Source organism: Cryptomeria japonica, chromosome 3 (genome assembly GCF_030272615.1).
Source record: "Cryptomeria japonica chromosome 3, Sugi_1.0, whole genome shotgun sequence".
Taxonomy (NCBI): Eukaryota; Viridiplantae; Streptophyta; class Pinopsida; order Cupressales; family Cupressaceae; genus Cryptomeria; species Cryptomeria japonica.
This window is the reverse complement of record NC_081407.1, coordinates 191,322,567-191,341,936: the sequence shown is the minus strand read 5'-3', so window position 1 is coordinate 191,341,936 and position 19,370 is coordinate 191,322,567. Positions and strand designations below refer to the sequence as shown.

General features: G+C 34.3%; 1 protein-coding gene across 1 annotated transcript in view; it reads left to right on the top strand.

Annotated features, from left to right (window-relative positions):
• LOC131037327 (mannosyl-oligosaccharide glucosidase GCS1) overlaps window positions 1–18,256 on the top strand; it is a 207,367-nt gene extending 189,111 nt beyond the window's left edge. The window contains exons 18-23 of the mRNA XM_057969439.2: window positions 5,814–5,870; window positions 8,049–8,201; window positions 8,355–8,446; window positions 17,220–17,329; window positions 17,413–17,476; window positions 17,588–18,256. Coding sequence (XP_057825422.1) covers window positions 5,814–5,870; window positions 8,049–8,201; window positions 8,355–8,446; window positions 17,220–17,329; window positions 17,413–17,476; window positions 17,588–17,726 — 615 coding nt within the window. The 3' untranslated portion in view covers window positions 17,727–18,256. The remainder of the gene's footprint in view (window positions 1–5,813; window positions 5,871–8,048; window positions 8,202–8,354; window positions 8,447–17,219; window positions 17,330–17,412; window positions 17,477–17,587) is intronic.
• Window positions 18,257–19,370: the final 1,114 nt, after the last annotated feature.

Sequence of the window (19,370 nt, the reverse complement as noted above, 5' to 3'; positions counted from 1 at the left end):
CGTTATATTTAGATTTTAAGGTTTTAATATATTTTTGATTAATAATATTACTAAATTTTTATTCTATTTTATTTTAACATAAATTTGGATTTAAATGTGAAAGTTATTTTGAATTTAATAATAGGTTCCTACTTTGCATATTTTTTTGAAATTAAATATTATGATTTATTAAAATTAGATACTTAAATAACTTAAGAAAATTGTTACGTTAGGGGGCTCCTAGGGGACATCCCCATAATTTCTGCCTATAGACAGTGAATTTTATAGGCAATTTGACTTTGAGTCTCAATTTAACACAAAATTGCCATAAGAACTCTGGTAGTTCTTATATGTTAAGGTTCTATAATGTATATGTGCATGTTTTATCCATGTTTTCATATGAATATTTTAAATTTCTATATATATTTTAATTTTCCCTATTTTTATATAGCCATCCCCTAGCCGTCCCTAAAATTGACAAAAAAAAATCATCGTCTTGGAAACATGTACCCTCGTCCCCTGCCGTCTCCGTCCTAGAATCTCAGGGTAACATACGAAAATTGTGTTATATATAAGGTTATGTTTTATTTTATGAATTTTGTATCTTTCATATCCATATTAGGGGTTTGGAATGATGGCCATATCTATATTTAATATCATATCGGTATCAGTATGTGCATCCGTGTAAATAATGAATTCTTATAAGATACTATGGTGGAGGTAAACCAATTGGAATCACATTGTGTTACTAGGGAAGTTAGATTTTGCTAAGCCATTCAAATATGTTCTCAAATGTAAGTTGAAGGTTCATGCTTCTGTTGGAAACTTCATTTTGGTTGATGAAGGAATTGATAATTAGTGTGAGAGGTTACAAGTTAAATACATACTTTTACTATGGATGGCAAAACAATCTTTTTGTTTTATTTGTAGTAATAAGGATTTATGAGGATTTTCTTTTATGCTTAGAAAAGGAGAACTAAGTAGGACGTTACGTTGAATTTGCATGCTTTGGAATGATAGGATTAATTTTTTTTGGATGGAAGAATCACATGTTTCTAAATTTGAGGGGCATGACTTTTGACATCCATCTGATGGACTTTCCATCCAAATTGGGCTGAAATAGCAAGGACAAGCTGAATGGTACTCATTTTGGCTATGGGAGTAAATGTCTCCTCATAATTGGTGCCCTCTTTCTTTGAGAATCCTTTAGCTGCTAAGTGAGCCTTGTACTTATCAAGGGTTCCATTAGCCTTATACTTGATTTTATATACCCATTTGCAGCCAATGGGTTTCTTCCCAAGTGGAAGATCGGAGAGGACCCCAAGTGTTGTTCTTCATAAGACTATGGTGTTCAACTTTCATAGCCTGTTCCCACTCGGGTATTCCTTTAGCCTTTAAATATGTATGATGCTCATAGACACTGTGAATGTTAGCCATGAGCACAAAAGTTAATTGTGTTTTGTTGCTTGCACTTGCTTCTACTTGATCTACCCTTAATGAGCTTATCATCATAAAGATCACCATTGGTCTTGGCCCACCACTTAGGTTGGAGAGTAGAGGTACCACTACCAACATCCAATTCAGGAGGATCAACATCACCTAGGATACCTGGAACAAATTCATTTGGTGCTGATCCAGGTTCTCCCGAGGGAAGTTGGGTGGTGCAATATCATGCCTGGGAGACTCCACAACTTTAGAGTCATGATCAAAATCCCTCCCATCAGGTGGACCTAAGAGAAGACGAACACCCAAATCCTTAGCCTTTAGAGGCTGATCCTCATGGCTCAATATAGGAGAAGAGAGCTGAAAGGGCCCTCGTTCTTCATCAAATACAACATCACGACTGAATATGAGACGATCAGTGTCTACAACAATCAGCCGATAAGCTTTGCGGTTATCACTGTAGCTCATGAATATGAGTTTCTAGCTCTTGGATCCAATTTTGTGCGCTTGGCATTTGGAATCCAAACATAAGCAATGGAGCCAAAGACTTTCAGGTGGTTGATTTTAGGCTTCCATCTAGACCATGCTTTCTTTGAAGTCATCTTCTTAACAGCCTATGTAGGAGACCAATTCAAAAGGTAGACTATAGTGTAAACTACTTCAGCCCAAAATTTCTTTGGAACAAATTTGTGCTCCAACATGGATCTAGCCATCTTAGTGATTGTGCGGTTTCTCCACTCAACAACACTATTCTGCTGAGGGGTGTAAGTTGTGGTACGTTGATGCTTAATCCCATGTGTTGCACACAAGTTGGAGAAATTAGAAGAACAAAATTCCCCTCCATTGTCTAACCTAAGAGTGACTATCTGACAACCTGACTCTTTTTCCACTAAGGCCTTAAACTTCTGAAACATGCTAAACATCTCTGATTTATTTTTAAGTACACCCACATTCTTCTACTAAAATCATCGACAAATAACAAAAAATACCTAGATCCAGTGACTGAAAGAGTGTTCATCGGTGCACAGACATCTGCATGAACCAACTACAATACCTTGGAGGTTCTTGAAGAATCCACATTTGAAAACAGAGTTTGATGCTGCTTTCTAGCCTGATAAGCTTCACAAACTCCATGATTCTAAGTCTGAATCTAAGGTAAGCCAACAATTAGACCCTCCTAAACTAGCTAAGAGAGAGTGCACATTTAGGTGCCCATATTGCTCATGCCAAAGATTGCTGATTGAAGTACTCTTGACTGCCATGGCGCGCTCCTAAGAATCACAATGTCAACAAGTCTATAAAGACCATGATCTTCAAGACCCATAACAACTGTAGTGCGAGTCTCCCTGTCAACAATTCATTTGTGCAAACTGAATACAATATCCAACTTAGGAGAATGTCGCATAATTTGGCTGTCTGATAATAGATTCGACTCCATGCCAAGTACAAAGTATACATTGAGAATATTATATTTCTCCCTCTAGATTGAATTTGCATGTTGCCCTGGCCGACAACAGTATACTCATCGCCTTCAAAGAATATTGAATTAGTGAAAGGCATGTACTCTGTAAACCAATCCCAACGATGTGTGAAATGTCGAGAGGCACCGGAGTCAATGTACCAAGTAGATGATTTCACATGCTCAGATGGGCGTTTGGCCATGTAGCCAAAGATATCGAGAACAACTTCTCAAACTGAAAACATGATTTTGAGGAAAAATCAACAAACCTTGAAAATTGGATTTTACAAATCATCGTTTTTTTCTAGAGAAAACAGTAAAAATCTTAAAAATAGGAACGCCCATCATATGGGATACATCTCGATGTCTCCAAGAATCCTTGGGAGACTCCGAGGTGTCTCCAAGACTCCATGGGAGACTTCGAGGCGTCTCTTGAGGGGTGGGGAGACTTGCAGGAGTCTCTTGTTCGAACATGCCAAAAAGCAATTGAATTTTTTTTTAAAAATTTTTTTAGCTATTTTTGGGGGTTGGGGGGTTAACCCTAATTTGAGGTGGGCCCCACCCCTTCCCCCAATGCAATACAAAACCAATAAAACATTGATTTCATTCAGATTTCTAATCTTGATTTTTTTTACCAGCTAGCTGAAGAGAAAAAACTTAGATATCTTCGTATTTAGATTTAGTATTTCAAAATTTGCTATTTTAGAATTTTACTAATTTCTTGTTGTTTCATTTGAAATGTAATTCTTATACTATTACACATCTTTTCACAGCTAGTTTTTCAAGTACTGCAAAAATCATGGATGAAAATATCGGCTAAAAATTGGCCAGATCATGATTTATCGCGAGGCAAATGGCCGGTCGATTTAATCGGACGATTTTTTCCAAAAAATTGCAGGTTTTCGGCACAAAAACTCGGGATTTTTCAGATAAAATTGCCATTAAAAACCGAAAAACCGCACCTCTGCAAACTGACCAAAAACCCTAAAAGTCAAAACTAAAATAACATAAAGTGAAATGCAAAAAAAGGGCGATTTCGCTCCATATCGTGCGACTGTTCCCACGGCCGACACCATACGCTTGACGCCCAACGCGCAATTTTGGCTGTTTATTGGCAGACTCCCTGCGCTCGACTATGCTCCCTCGCACAATGCCATTCACCTGCGATTTTTTTTTGCATATATATATATAAATAATAAAACTGTTAAAAATTAAAACTTTAAGATATATAAATGTATTTAAGTTTATATATGAAAATAATGAAATATATAACAGTATAAATTAAAATTGTTATAAATATGAAAATAATTTAATAACGCTATAAATTAAAACTGTTTATGTATGAAATTAATATGTTATTAAAAGAGTATAATAAGTTATTGTGCTCTACAAATTTAGTCTATATGTGTGTTTTTTTAGAATATTTAAAGAAATTATATATTTCTAAATGTTCGATAATTTTGCCGATTTATTGCCGATTTTTTCTCTATTTTGCCGATTCCCGATTTTAAAAAACCTTTTGGCCAAAAGATTTATTGCCGTTAAAGATTTTTCCATCTTTGGTAAAAATAACTATATCAGCACCACCCCCCCACTGTTCCCAAACTTAGGCCCTTTGTCCATTTTTAATTATTCATTTGCTTTCTGTTTTTTCATTTTGTTATATTCTTTAGCTTCTTTTTTTTGGTCTTGTCAGCCTTCCTCGATCTTTGTGCCTCCTCCCTCCCTCTTTTTAACAACCATGGTCTGCTTCTTGGACATCTTTTCACTTTTGCATGCTCTCTATTTTCATCCTGATGATGGATCACGGAGTGTGATCCAAAACGTTGATGCAAAAAATTCACATACAATCTATCTGGAAACAGTTGATTAATATCTCATGGATTGTCAAAACTTGATGTCTGTTAATATTATTTAGGTTACCTCTTAAAAATTTCTGTGCTCAACTTAAAATAATATTAAAATTTATTTCTGTTGCTTTGTGCCTACGGGAAATGGAAATAGGCTATAGGTCTTCTTTGTGGCATTATTTCTAAAAAGGGGACACCCTACATGACATAAAAGTTGCGAGTTGTCCCAATTTTTCCATTTTTAAATTTTACAAAACATTGTAAGGCTCAAAAGGGGGTAATTTGGAAGGAGAAAACCCCATTGATGCCTATTTTGCCTCTTACAAAATTCTAAACTTAATTTTATTTTTGTATGAACATACTGAAAACATACCCAACTCCCAAAATAATTTCTTCCATACAGGTGTTTCGCACCCACGTACCCGTTATAGCTTCCATACCCAATTCGGCAACCTAGTTAATAAACTGAGAGTTTAGAAAGTAGGTGGGGAGTTGTGAGGAGAAGTGTTGTCGGTTAGATCCAAATTTAGGAATAACAGATAGGAAGGTGAATTCTGCAACAAAAATAGTGGAATAGATCTGTGAAAACAAAATTTAAGGATCTACATTTGGAATGCCCCCTACAACGTCCAGTCTCTGATGTACCAAGAACCTGTACTCAACCAATCTGATATCAGTGCTTTAGCAGTTTCAATCTGATCCTGGTCTGCTGCTGTTCTTATGCTGTAGGATACAGAAAAGATGATAATTTGTGCTGGGAATGATGTCCCTATTTCTATTATTTTGGTAATTGTTTTTCATTAAAAAAGGTCTTGAGTGTCTCCCTATATTTCTCCATGTGTGCAATTATTCAGTCTTCTCTGTCTGATAATGCCATGTCCATTTATTGATATGTGATGCTTTTTCAGGTCTGTCATTCCAAAGGTTCTCCAAGTTTACTTGACACAATCATGCTTTCATCTAAAATTTAAAATTTGAACAATCGTACCAATTTTATTGTTTATACTTCTAACATCAACAATAGAGGTTTACTTTCCTTACAATGAAAAATGTGTTGAGGCAAACACCTCTCTTGGGTGCAGATGCATTATGACAACGTTTCAGGGACATACCATGACTTTGGGAACCACACAGAGCAGGTAAATCATATTGTTTTTCTCTTCCTACGTTCATGTGTCTCAGTGTTTTTTTGTTATAAGGGGTGGACTGATTCTTTGTTTGTTTGTTTTTACTTTTAGTTGTATGTGTGAGAATCTTAAATCATTCAATTCATTGGTTCTTATTGTGTTGTTGTTCTACATGGAAAATGTCATTAAATATGCCTCACCTAATAGCCGTGCTTTAAGTAGGTTTATAAAATTCATTTTAGGCTGCTGACAAAATAAAAAGAATTCATTAAATGGATAGTCAGTTTTACAAATAACTATAGATTTGTGTCGAGAAATGATAATTTTTATATATTTCTATCTTTTGTTTGCGTATACCTTAAATGATTAAATGGCATATTTTGTTTCTTTCTCCTGCCTTCCCATTGGGATAAAGATATTAATGTTGTTTAAATCTTTCTAGGAATATATATTATATACTATAATTGCCAATCAATTAATGTAAGTTAAATATAAGTTCTCATATTTTTTGCATCTAAAAGATTGGTTATCACATTAATCGGACTATTAAATTGAGAGATAAGCTCCTGTCACTTATAGAAAAGTGTTAACTTAGGATAATTAACTTGGCAGGCATAAAAAACTAGGTTCCATGTCATATTGGGGGCAGGGATGGTGGGGGATGTGTTTTAGCCTTTTAGGGATGGCAGTATGGGGGCCATTTTGGGGATGGTGGGGATACACACACACACTCTCAAATTTCTACAAGTTCAACTATACACAAGTAACATGGTATCATAATTAAGACAGTGAGAGTAGTATAGTGGGAAGGGAAAAAAATATCAGCAATCACTACATAATGAAATCAGTGACAGTAGTATAACAAAAATAAATATATCATGTTTTAGATTCATGTAGCTGTGTTTATATTATTGACAGTGATATCAGTATGGTTTTATGATGCTTTCGTCTATGCTGATAAAATTAGGCAAACCTTTTAATGAAGCTCCAAAACACTTGACAATTTATCAATTTTGGTGACCCAAATCGCAAACCTTCACTTGATTCTTTCATGATAAATCCTCTATTCTGATTATGGTGAATATTATGAAATTTATAACTCCCATTTAATCAATCTCTCTTTGATCTACAGATTTCTAATATAATTTTGAAGAAATTGCAAGAGGGATAGTGTTAAATCTTGTGAATGAAACAATTCATGTTTATTATCAATCATTGCCTTGCTTCAATATTTGGTTGTTCCTTTATTCTATGATAAACTATTGCTTCCGTTTCTATTGATGAATTTATGAATATGCAGAGAATTTATTTATTACTTAGCGCCAATCTTTTGACAATAGTGTCTGCTTACTTGATCGACTCATATTAGTATCAACACCCAGCTTTATGAGTAAAGCTTTTGACAAAACCTGTGTCCATTTTGTTAATAAAAGCATAGACCACTTAAGGCATAAACTACAGATGGTGGCTTGAATTTTTTGTTGGCAGCTTCATTACTGACTGAAAATAGTTTTGTCTTGGTCTGATTTTAGAAAGAAAAACTTTGCCTTGTTTGATTTGACCGTCAGTCTAGCTTGGCTAACTGGACATTAGTGATAGGCAAATCTTTTCTAACTTGACTATCATTTTTTGTTTAATTTTTAAGTATTGGTAAAAGGCGCCCCTAGCATAAGGCACACCTTTTTGATTTCATCTGCATTTAAGAAGAAAGAAAATCATAAATCTTGTCTTTCGAATAAGTCAAACCTTTCTTGTTTAGCTACATTTTTTGAAGATAACAAAGTTCTAAGAAAAACTGCACTCCCCTCTATTTTATTGATTGTTGCTTTCTAAAAAGAGGTGAGTGCTTTGTAAAGGATTTTTTTTTGTATAAATTTAAAATTTTAAAATATCAATTACTTAATAACAATTGAGTCTAGAAGGAATGTTTGTGCCCTAGTCATGACATTATTTGGGAGGCTGTATAGTATTTCAATTTTCTAAACTTTCATTCCTGTTGTGACCTTTGAATTCTGGGTAGATATGTTTTTTGCTTTTAAGTTGACTAGTACAGTTGATATTAAAATAATATGCATACAAAGCTAAAATGATATTTGAAAGGATTTAATTCTTTATGCTTTAATTTGAATGCTTTTCAATGTCAAGAACCAGTTCATCATGACGAATATATAATACTTATTATATTTATAGGTGTCCTTGAAATGGATTGAAATCCTAGATGAGAAAAACCTATACATCAGGAGGGAGCTTCGCAGAGTTGTATCTCGAAGACCAAGATTGCGCTTGGTTCCCCATTTTGGTTATGTCAGTCTCTTCCCATTCATAATGAAGCTTATTCCATCTGTAAGTGAATATCTACCTTTAATTTTATAAATTACTATGCTTTTTTTCCACAGTCCTATCCTTTTGATCTATTTTCTTCCACATGATTTTGGAATTTCTGATAAAATTCCCTTATCTTATTTGCTGCTTTTTCGATGAGTTTATAATGTGCAGGACTCTCCAATCTTGACAAAGCAAATGGATCTGATCCATGATAAGAGCCTATTGTGGACCGGTTATGGACTCAGGTCACTTGCAACAACAAGGTATACAAAGAAGTCTACGGCATTATTTGAGAATTTATATATTTTTTAGGGACATATACAGACTAATTTATTCTCATTTAGTTCATCATGGCATTGGAATGAAAGATGCTTAATATGTAGAAAATAAATTATTTTCTTTAAGAACAGGCATAATCTCTGTGTTCCATGGGGCATAAAGACTGTCCTAGATGTCCAGGAGGACAAGGACATCTTGGGGATGAGGATAGGATGTTCCCCCTTCTCCTTTGCCTCATCCTCTCTTTATTTTAAAAAAACTGGGATGTCCTTGAGACGTCCCCCTTTTTTGCTAAAATTGGGGACATTAGGGTGTTCTCCCATGCCTGCACTGTTTAAAAAATAAAACAAAAGCATGGAAGGATTCTTGTGAGTTTGTTGTGACTGAGATCAAACATTCTCTGGTGGAGTAGAGAGAGGAGAGGGAGGCTTCGAGTTTTAGCAATGGTAAATTGATAGTGCTCTCAAGTTGGAATTTGTCGTGTGATTCTAGTCCATTTGTATACGAACTGGGAAGACCTGTTCCTCACATGGACTTCAATTGAAACAAAATGTATATACAAATAGAATGATATACATCAACTGGGTGGTATTCTATTGGATTTGTTTTAGATATTTGGACCATTGGGGTTATGTCATAAGTGTGTAGTTCCGTTGCAGGGTAAAAAAACAGTCATCAAGTGGAGTCAAAGGTGGAATAGTTTTGCATATTCTTGTTCCTCTAAAAATATTATGCAAATTAAAAAAATATGGCATTGAATTTTGAGATTGTAAAATAATATGGCTCTAGGAAGTTGTTGAAGGTATTGTAGTTTCTAATGGGAGTTTTTTATTCTTTAGCTGTGTTTTTCTGTCTATAGTTGCAACTTAAAGTCTACTTTTAGACTTTAGCTTTTAGGGCACGTTTTGTAGTTTATAGTTGTGCTTTCAGGTCTATAATTGTATTTTAGGGCACAATTTTCAGTATACCAATGTTTTTAGGGCACTTTTTTCATTTTACGGTCATATTTTTCACTCTACAGCCATGTCTTATAGCATTCTTTTCATTGTAATACCATTTTAGGGTACACTTTTTAACTACAGTTGTATTTTAGGGCATAAATCTCGTCAAGAGCTATGTTGTAGGGTTCAGCAGAACCCCACTGTGCTTGTATGGGTCCAGTTTGGGGCTGGGTCTGGGGCTGGGATGGCTTGGGGTTCTCCCAAAGTAAAAACTAAACAAATCATTTTCTAAGAACATTTTAATATTTTATTAAAAAAAAAGTGCCAAATACCTACTTTTATCCTCAAGTGATAAAATTGTGAAAAGAGTGAGGCACCATGAAGGTTTGCGTGGTTTCAAAAGCCTTAATTTGAGCTGCCTCGGAAACTTGCAAGGGGTGCTGCCCCTTTACCCCATTGAGAGCATTATCCACAAACCCCCTCAAGGGGTGCTGCCCCTTGACTCTACTGGCGAGACCTTGCCCCCAGATCCCTGCAAGGGCCAGTGCAGGGTACTGCCCCTTAACATTGTTGGGCATTGCCCCCAGACCCTCATGAAGGGTATTGTGCTTCGACCCCATTGGGGTATCCATTCTTAGACCCCCACTAGTTACTATCTCCAAATCTATGCCCTTTGTTTTCTTGGTTAATTGTGGCCAATTGGGTTTAAAAGAGCTGAGGATTTGCTCTTTGTGCATTTCTATGTGCATCTCTTGTCACATAGGAAACTTGATTACAATGAATTAACAAAAAATGGGATCTAACTCATGAGTGCGCTGACTCAGAGATTAATGTTGTACAACTTCCTGAAATCTCTTTAGATGAGGTAACTTCTACATATGACATGGCGAGTGGAAGTGGCATTGTGATTCAAATGGAATTGAACCAAATGCTGGCTTTGATGCTCTCGATAAAGAGCAATATGAAAATTATTGAATTTTGATTGTAATTTACGTTGTGTATTGACATTTGACAAATCACTGAATAATGAATTTATGAGTATTTTCATTTTTGCAAATTATTAGGTATTTAAATATTTTGTTTATGGGCAATATGTGTATCACTATTTTTATAATTTTAATATATAATTTCTATTTATTTTTAATTGACGATCTATTACTAAAAAGGCAGGTTACAATATATATGTGTCCCGAGGAACACATCAGACAGAGCCTGGCATAAAAAGTATACAAAGTAGATCCTTTTTCTGAAACCAAGAAGGTTTAACTATTTAGCAATTAGTTCAATGTGCAAAAGGAAAGCTCAAAACATCGTTACATGTAAGCCAGTATAATATCATGAATAAAAAGAGATATCATAAATGTCCATAGAGAATAACTCAATCCTTTAATCCCAGCAGCACTTCCTTTTATTACTTTCATATCTCAAAAGTACAAATGGGCCGAGAGATAATGCTTCTGCTATTTGCTGTTGTCAAAATTCTTATACTTAATCTCCAGGTCATTCGTTTTTTTATCTTCTTTTTCCACAGTCAACCCATAGTTATGAACTTAATACTACTATTTTTGAAGTTCTCTCTCTCTCTCTATGTGTGTGTGTGTGTATTATATGAATAAAACTGTCATACTCAAACCTCGAATCCATTCTTGTTACCATACCAGGACTGGTAACTTAGGTCAAGAATCGTACCCTAGCTGTGGTGTGGGTTAACAGGCAAGTTACTTGTTTTGGGAAAAACTTGTGATTACTTGGTAAGTTTACAAACTATGGCATAAACATTGTACGTGGCAAAATAGGCATCATACAAGATGGGAAAACATAAAACTAGCTGTATGAAAGACACAAATGCCACATTTTAATTAAATATGGCCCAAAAAATTGACTTTAAGGCTTCTGAGGGAGTGCTAGAATCAGAACCATTTAAGTGGTGTCGAAGCACTTACAGGAGTTGTTGGGATTGCAGATTTGTATAGTCCATGTGGAAGAGACAACTCAAAATTAGGGAGAGCTGCATAATAAGTTATTGGGACTAATGCAATTGAATTACTCTTTCTACTTCATTCCAAAGCGAGTGGAGATCTTTAACTGCCGAGAGAAGCACAGTGCTGCCAGTTGATCGTGGTCTCATTTTCACAATGGTTTTAGTCCATCAAGAGAAGGGACAAGTATGAGGATTTATCATCCCCATGGTGGTTTTCAGTCCAGAAAAGTGTTGTTGCAAGTGGAGCTATAGTTAATTCCTTCATAGAGAGATGTAGGTGTACCAGAAGTAATGTGAGAATCTTTAGTTTCCTTTTTGGTCTTCGAAGCTTTTGGGGACCAAAGCTCCCTAGTTTGGGAGGTATGATCTGAAATCAATCAAGTGGCTCAGATCTATTTTTGACATTTGGACCATTGAGGTCATGTCAGAAGTGTGCAGGTCTATTTCAAGGCCCAAAATAGTGGTCTGATTGAGTCAAAGGTGGTATATTTCTTCATATTTTTGTTCCTCTCAAATTTGTATACAAATTTTAAAAATGGCATTGAATTTCGAGTTTGTATGCACACAATATGGCTCCAAGAAGTTGTTGCAGCAGTTAATGAAGTGCACAACAGTTGCTACAGAAGTTGTGTAGTTGGTGCAGAAGATCATAAGATGTCATTTTAACCTTAACAATTGATTGCTGGGTAACTTTGGTGACCTCTATAGGTGGCATACACATTTTATGTGGAAAATTAGGCATCATATAGGCTGTACACACATAACAACAGTTGCATGAAAAATAGAAAAGTCATATTATGATTAAGAACGCCCAAAAGGAGTGCCTTTTGGGATTCCAAAATATGTAGCACTTTTGTTTTTTCTCCCTGTTGATCTTCCCTCTGGTTAGAGGAAGGCTTTAGCAGATTCGATTTCTGGAAGAAGGGATTGTTATTTTATTGTCGGTTTTAGTACAACATAGGATACTGGATGTATGGTGTTATGATGGTTTTCTTTCATGTAGAGAGTTGTTGCAGGTACCATGGAAGCTCCAAATGTGAGAGAGGGTTCCATGGATGTGAAGAGGGTGAATTATTTACCTAAATTTAGCCTTGTGTTAGGTTTATCTTATTTGTAATGGAGGATGTGACAGTTCTTTATTTTGGACTTGTGGGTTCTATGTTTTGGAGTTTGCATTCCATTTTGCTGCTGTAGTGAGAGTTGTTACAGCCATATGTCATCTTCAGGTTAGTCCATAGATGTGATGGAGCTTTGTATGAGATGTAGAGGTTTTGGAATGCTTGTGAGTTGATGAAAACACAGTTAAGGCTGGGAATTGGTGTTATGAGGAGCAAGTTTTCACTCTTCCAGGAGTTTTCTGCCTAGGTGAGGGTTTCTTGCAAGTATATTTGTGTTGCATATGTTTTGTATGTGTGATGCAGATCCTTTTCCACATTTTAAGATGTTTCAATTTTATCTTTTAATATTTATAGCAAAACATTAGAGATGGCTAAATGCATGCAAAGGAAGATTAAGGTATCTCATTTAAAATCAATATATCATATACCAGAGTGCAGCATAGCTGCCTTGACTAATGTATCAGTTTTCCTACACAAAAGGAATAATGTAAACAGGAATGCATCACAGGCTAGAAGCAAGGGATAAAACCTATGTTACCCCAAGTTTCTGAGACGGGGACGGCAGGGAACGGGGGTATGCGTTTCCGAGACGGTGATTTTTTTTGCTAATTTTGGGGACAGCTATATAAAAGTAGGGAAAATTAAAATAAATAGGGAAATTTACAATATTCATATGAAAACATTGATAAAACATGCACATATCCATTATAGAACCTTAACATATAAGAACTAGTAGAGTTCTTATGGCAAATTTGTGTTAAATTGGGAGTCAAAGTCAAATTGCCTATAGAATTCATTGTCAAAATTCATTGTCTATATGCAGAATTTATGGGGACGTCCCCTAGGAGTACCCTGTCACTGGGACGTCCCCGGGACGGGGAAGGCTGAAAAAAATACCGGGGACGCATCTCCGGGTAACATAGGATAAAACATAACCATAAATGAAAGTTGGGGACTTGTTCAAAGGAAAGAAAACTTGTGATTTCATCTTATTGGTGGTTCAGTGAATTTCCTTGTGACTTAACCAGCTGAGAGATCTTTATCCTATGCTTTCTAGAGTAAATTCATTGAACCATTCAATCATATCTTTTATGTTTGGTTACATGACGTCTTCAATGTGTCTATGCGATTAGACAAACTTACACCAAGCAAGTTAAATTCACCAACAACATAATTGAATATATTTCAGACTGACATTGACCCAAACACCTATGTGGTTGTAGTGCTCCCCTTCAAATATAAAGTAGTTTCAAGAGTTATATACTTTGGATGGGCTTAGTAGATATGTTTAAATGTTTACGGTTTTAAATTTTCAGCTTCTCATAGTTAGCTTACCTTGTTTTTAGTCATTTTAAATTCAAATATAGTTTTATTTATATTTTTTAATAGCCGCATCTCTGCCATCACCCATTGTCCACAAATTGTGGAAAATTTTTGCCGTCCTTGAAACCCTATCCCATAGTCCCTAAAGTGGAAAAGAATAAATTTCTTCCAGGAGTTGAGGAATGATAAAAATAAGCTTATTAGTGTTTACCACGAAGAGAGTAATATCAATTCTTATGTACATTGACATATTGATTTCAACCCTGTTAGGATCTTCCTTTGTTCCTCTTGAGATAGCGCAACTCTCCATTCCTAAAAGTTTAGCCAATCAGAATATCGAGGATAACAATACTCTTAGAAGGGGGATACTATAGAGCATATTAGGCAAAAAGTGTGATTAAAGGCATGCCTGCCTTCAATACAATCTATTTGTATTCTTAAGTTACAAAGGTGGTTGACCTCTTGACTGTTGAAGTCATTTGTTGCATCTAGCATCTTCATAAAGTTTCTATTGCTAGATCCCATTATTAATCTTTGTTGCTCGTTTTGATTCAGATTTAGATTCATGTTTGGGGTTTGGATCCAACATTTCTGCAATTTGTTTTCCGGGATTTGATATGGCTGGGTTCATCCATACTATATGTTATTGAGTTATTTTATTTTATTTACATTGTTAACTTTATTTTTATTTACGTAAAGCATTATTTTATTTTATAATCAAGAGTTATTTTATAATTAAAAAACAAATGGCTGCTGTGTTTAAACTTTAGTTTTTATGTAGAGTCACAACATGACATTTCGGGCCTTGCTGGCACTGTAAAATGCCTCGACGTAATAAATTAACACAATTACATTAACAGTAAATTTAATATATAAATATATTAGTAAAACAAGAAACACATTTTATATCCATTTATATAAATATAAATAAGAAACAAAATATATTACCCATAGCAAATAGTATCAAGGAATTCCAAAGAACCATATGTACAGCAGTATCTGTTCTGTTTGCTGCTATATTTCCCACACAGAAGCCAAAGTATAGCTGCCATTCATGTAAATTGTTAAATCTTAATGTTCTTTGACAGTACATATCAAGTGGCATTATCATTGAATGAAAGTCGAATCTAGAGCCTGTGTGCAAACTATAAAAGATTAATGCAAGTAGCATGTATAGGATACAAGATCAGAGTATGTGGTGGAAAACTGTTTCATAGATAATTGCTCAATTCATATTTATCAAAACAAGTTTGTGCCTAGACAAAATCCTCTCATGGACATTTATGTTTTATGAGGAGTAAATTTAAAGAGCTTAACATTTATGAGAAGAAAACTGACAGCTTAAGTGCAATTAGTTGGTCCTAAAAGTCTTAATTTTTTTCCGGGTTTTCCCCTGGTTTGTCTTTAGGGCTGTGGATTTGTTACGGGTATGTCTCTGACATTCTCAATATGAACTTGAGTCCCAAGTATGAACCCTAGGAATACTCTGGAGATTCTAGATCTGGGATCCATGGTTGAATTTTGGTAGGGGCACATCCTTAGAAATGGGCAAACCTGGTAAAGCTATCAATCCTTGCACTAAAGACCACATACATTGTGCTCATATAGATCAATGAAGACATTCAATTCGTATCATTTTGTGTTCTGATATGCACTGAGCATGGAAATGCTAAATGATTGTAGATGGAATTTTGTTCTTATGCGTATATTATTGTTGTGTGTTCCCACAGTATTCCATATTTTTGTTGTCTGCATTGGACGCCTACATTACTTTGTAACATATTTTCCATCTTTTGACATAATAAATTTATGTTACAGGGATAACATGTTGCAGCAGCCATTGAATTGAATTTGTAATTATCTTTGAGATTATATGAATTTGTAGTTATCAGATTTTAAATACTTCATTTTGTACTTCTGCATTGCTTCTAATTCATTTGACATCAAGAACTGTTGCACTAACATGTTCCTGTCTGGTTATGGAAGGGGTGCATTAAATGGCTTGATCCTATTTGCTGTATAGCATCCAAATTGTTCACAATCTTTCTACTAGGCTCTTTAGATGTCCAATGCCATTTATTTATTCTGTTTTAAAGAATGTTTCCCTAAATAACTTGGTATTGCTGTCCCCTTCAACCATTGAAATCACTCTAGATTTCCACCACTCCTAAGTATCATTCTTTTCTTCTAAGTCTATTTGCTTTTGATTAGTTTGAAGTTTTGAACTTCTGGTCATGTAATTGCTGGTTTTTTCAAAAACATAATATATATTGTATACATCCAACCAAATACAACTGCTGTTACATTATTGTTTGCAATATGGCTTCTAATATGGTTGATTGACTTATTTTTAAGAATTCTAGTGTTACCAGAAAATTATACATCTAATCACCCTTGACCATTTCCTTATGGGCCTGTTTCTTTTCCTCAGGCACACATGAATCGTGAGCCATCCATTAAAATACCCTATTATTTCGGTGCTTCACTCCACTTTTGCACTATTTGATGCTAGAGACAGATGTTTCTGACATAGGACACATTAGTACTTTTGAAGGGAATAATAATTTCATACCGAATTGGGCAGTGATCTGTGATGTCCGATTTTGGACATAAGCTGTTAGTTGCCGTTACCCGTTGATCCAGTTTTGAGATAAAAAATATTTTCAGTTTCTGTACTATGTATCTATTCCCTTTCTTTGTATTACACCATATTTACCGACCTTAATTGAAGGTCACGTCTATCAGAGCATATTTGTGTAACATCTCGCTGAACAGTTCTATCATTATATTTTGCAGTCTCCTAATATTAACAGTTTTTTCTTGTGATATTATCCATTCAAATATTTTTATTAAAGCTTTTATCTTTATTGACCGGATGGAACTATGCTTGATGAAATGATAGCTATGCCTATATCTATGTTGACTTGTATGGAAATCTTTCCTTCGCTACTTCACAATAGTCTTTTTATTATATGATCATTATTATCATCTTTACCTAAGCTTAATACTCCGTTTCTGACCCATATAAAGCAACTTACAGATTTTGCATGCACAATTCATTTTCCATATATGATACATGTACACACGGATCAACTCAACTTCAATTTCCGCTAAGTTTTTTAGTTTTGGATGCTTAAATTTAGGTGTATTCTTTTTCTCCACGATATTGGACACATGATAGGAAAAGAACGTTTCTTTGGATTTTAGCTTTAGTTTTGCTTGATTTATTTTAATCTTTTAAGTTTTATAGTTAGGATTGTAAAATTTGGATGTTTAACTAAATTCACACAGTTTTTCTCAGAAGCTCCTGCTCAATCAAAATAAGAACTCTCAAAATAAGATTTGGTGATGCAAGGCTGTCTTTATGTTCTAAATTCGTCTGTTCTTTGTGTAGTTCTCTGTACATGAAACGCAACACAGAGCATGACCCACCATATTGGAGGGGTCCTGTTTGGATTAACACGAATTACCTCATTCTCTCGGCACTTCATCATTATGCTCAAGGTATAGTCCTCCTCTGTATTTTGTACTTGTTTTTCTATTTCCAGAAATTGGTTTCTTAATCAGCAATCAGGAATATGTTGCAGAATCTGGACCATACAAAACAAGAGCAGCTGAGGTTTATACCGAACTTAGGCAAAATCTCATTGAGTAATAACCTTGCCATATGAATTTTATAGTTTTAAGAATTTTTCAGGTGTCTTAAGTTTATATGCTTTTGAATGAAAAATTGAAATTCTTTTTCTGACTTGAAAATTGTAGGAATATTGTTTTCCACTACTTTAGAAGCGGTTATTTTTGGGAACAATACGATAATACTGCAGCTGGCAAGGGAAAGGGTGCACATCCATTCACAGGATGGACTTCTCTTATTGCTTTGATAATGGCAGAAATTTACTAGGAAGTTTCATTTTAACAGAAAAGAACTTTTTTTCAACGTTATGTTTCTGAACCATATCTTCCCTTGTATTTTTCGTTTACTTACTATTTTTGTTTGATCTTTTTGTTAGAAAGAAACCATTTTTGATCCGAGGTAATCCCTTGATTACAATTTTGTCAAGGTAACACTATATCACAGAGAATCTAATTCCTCAAGTTTTGAACCACAACTGTCTCCATGATTTGTGCCTCTTCCTGTAACTAGGATACAGATCAACATTAATATCCACCACAGTTACATTGTATTCTGCATCAGAAACAAAATTGCATTTTGTTTCCGGATTTTCCGTGAGGTTAACAATGTAGGCATTCTTGTTATGCTCATTAGCATTTTTAGTTAGCCTAATTTTCGAATTTCTAAATTATAGAGATTAGGTGTTAGCAACATTGACAAATTTGGCATTTACATATACTAATGCTGTGCTGTACGGTATTGTGGTTGGAATTTTGAAATTTAACTAAAATAAAATACTATAAGAACTAAATTGCTTATCATGTTCTCAGATAATCGTATCTCAACTCTTGGAGCCACAAATGGGGACATAGGAGAGTTAAAATGAAAAGTTTCTTAGCATCTCCATGTCCTTTGGAAGCACCCCTTAAAATTGGGAAGCTGGTTATATAAGCTTTTTAGACATATAATATAAATTACATGGGATATCTAGTGTAGATATCTGGTTGACAAGATTGAAAAGAAATAGATGAATAGATTTGTAATTTTCTTTTTAATTCTCCGTAAAACTGTGCAAACTTTTTTTTAACTGTTAGCCGAAGAGAAATCGTCAGAAGACAAACATGCACGTTTGTTCATATATATATATATTATATACCATACGGGTGGCATATATTTAAACAGGTGGACAAATATATATATATATATACACGATCATATATATAATTAATATCTATAATAAATGTAATCTATATAAATAATGTTTAGATAATAATATTACATATATTTATATGAACATTATGTGAAAGAATATTATTATAAACATACATATATAATACTCTTAAATATTATATATGTAAGATATTATTTAATAATAAAAAAATAGAATATAATATAAAGTATATATGTAAGTAATATTGTTTAGATGTATGCAATATAATTTAGTTAATAGTTATTTCAAAGTATATTTATAAGATATAAAACCGTTCTTTAATCTAATCCATTTTTTTCATATGAATTTTAAACATGTAAACAATGTGATTTCAATTATGAACAAATATTTGTTTGAGTAATAATGGAGCTGTAATTTTAGAAATTAGTATAACTATATTTAAAATATAAATGTAAAATATGTGGAGAGATATCTTATAATAGTAATAGAAGAGAATCATTGTAAAATAAATGTTCTAAAATACTAAACACCAAGAACACAAATCTAATAAAGTCCTGCATGCAAAAAGCTGTGAATATAGCTGGACACAAGTGGCGGGGGTTCTAAAGCTGAAACATGGCATATTTCATGCATTTACTTGTCATTTGCATGTCAAATTGTTTCAAAATGAATTTTTGTTTACGGACATTTTGATGTCATTGTAGATGCCTCTCCACATAAACATAACATTATAAATAAACAGTGTTTTAATAATCATTCAA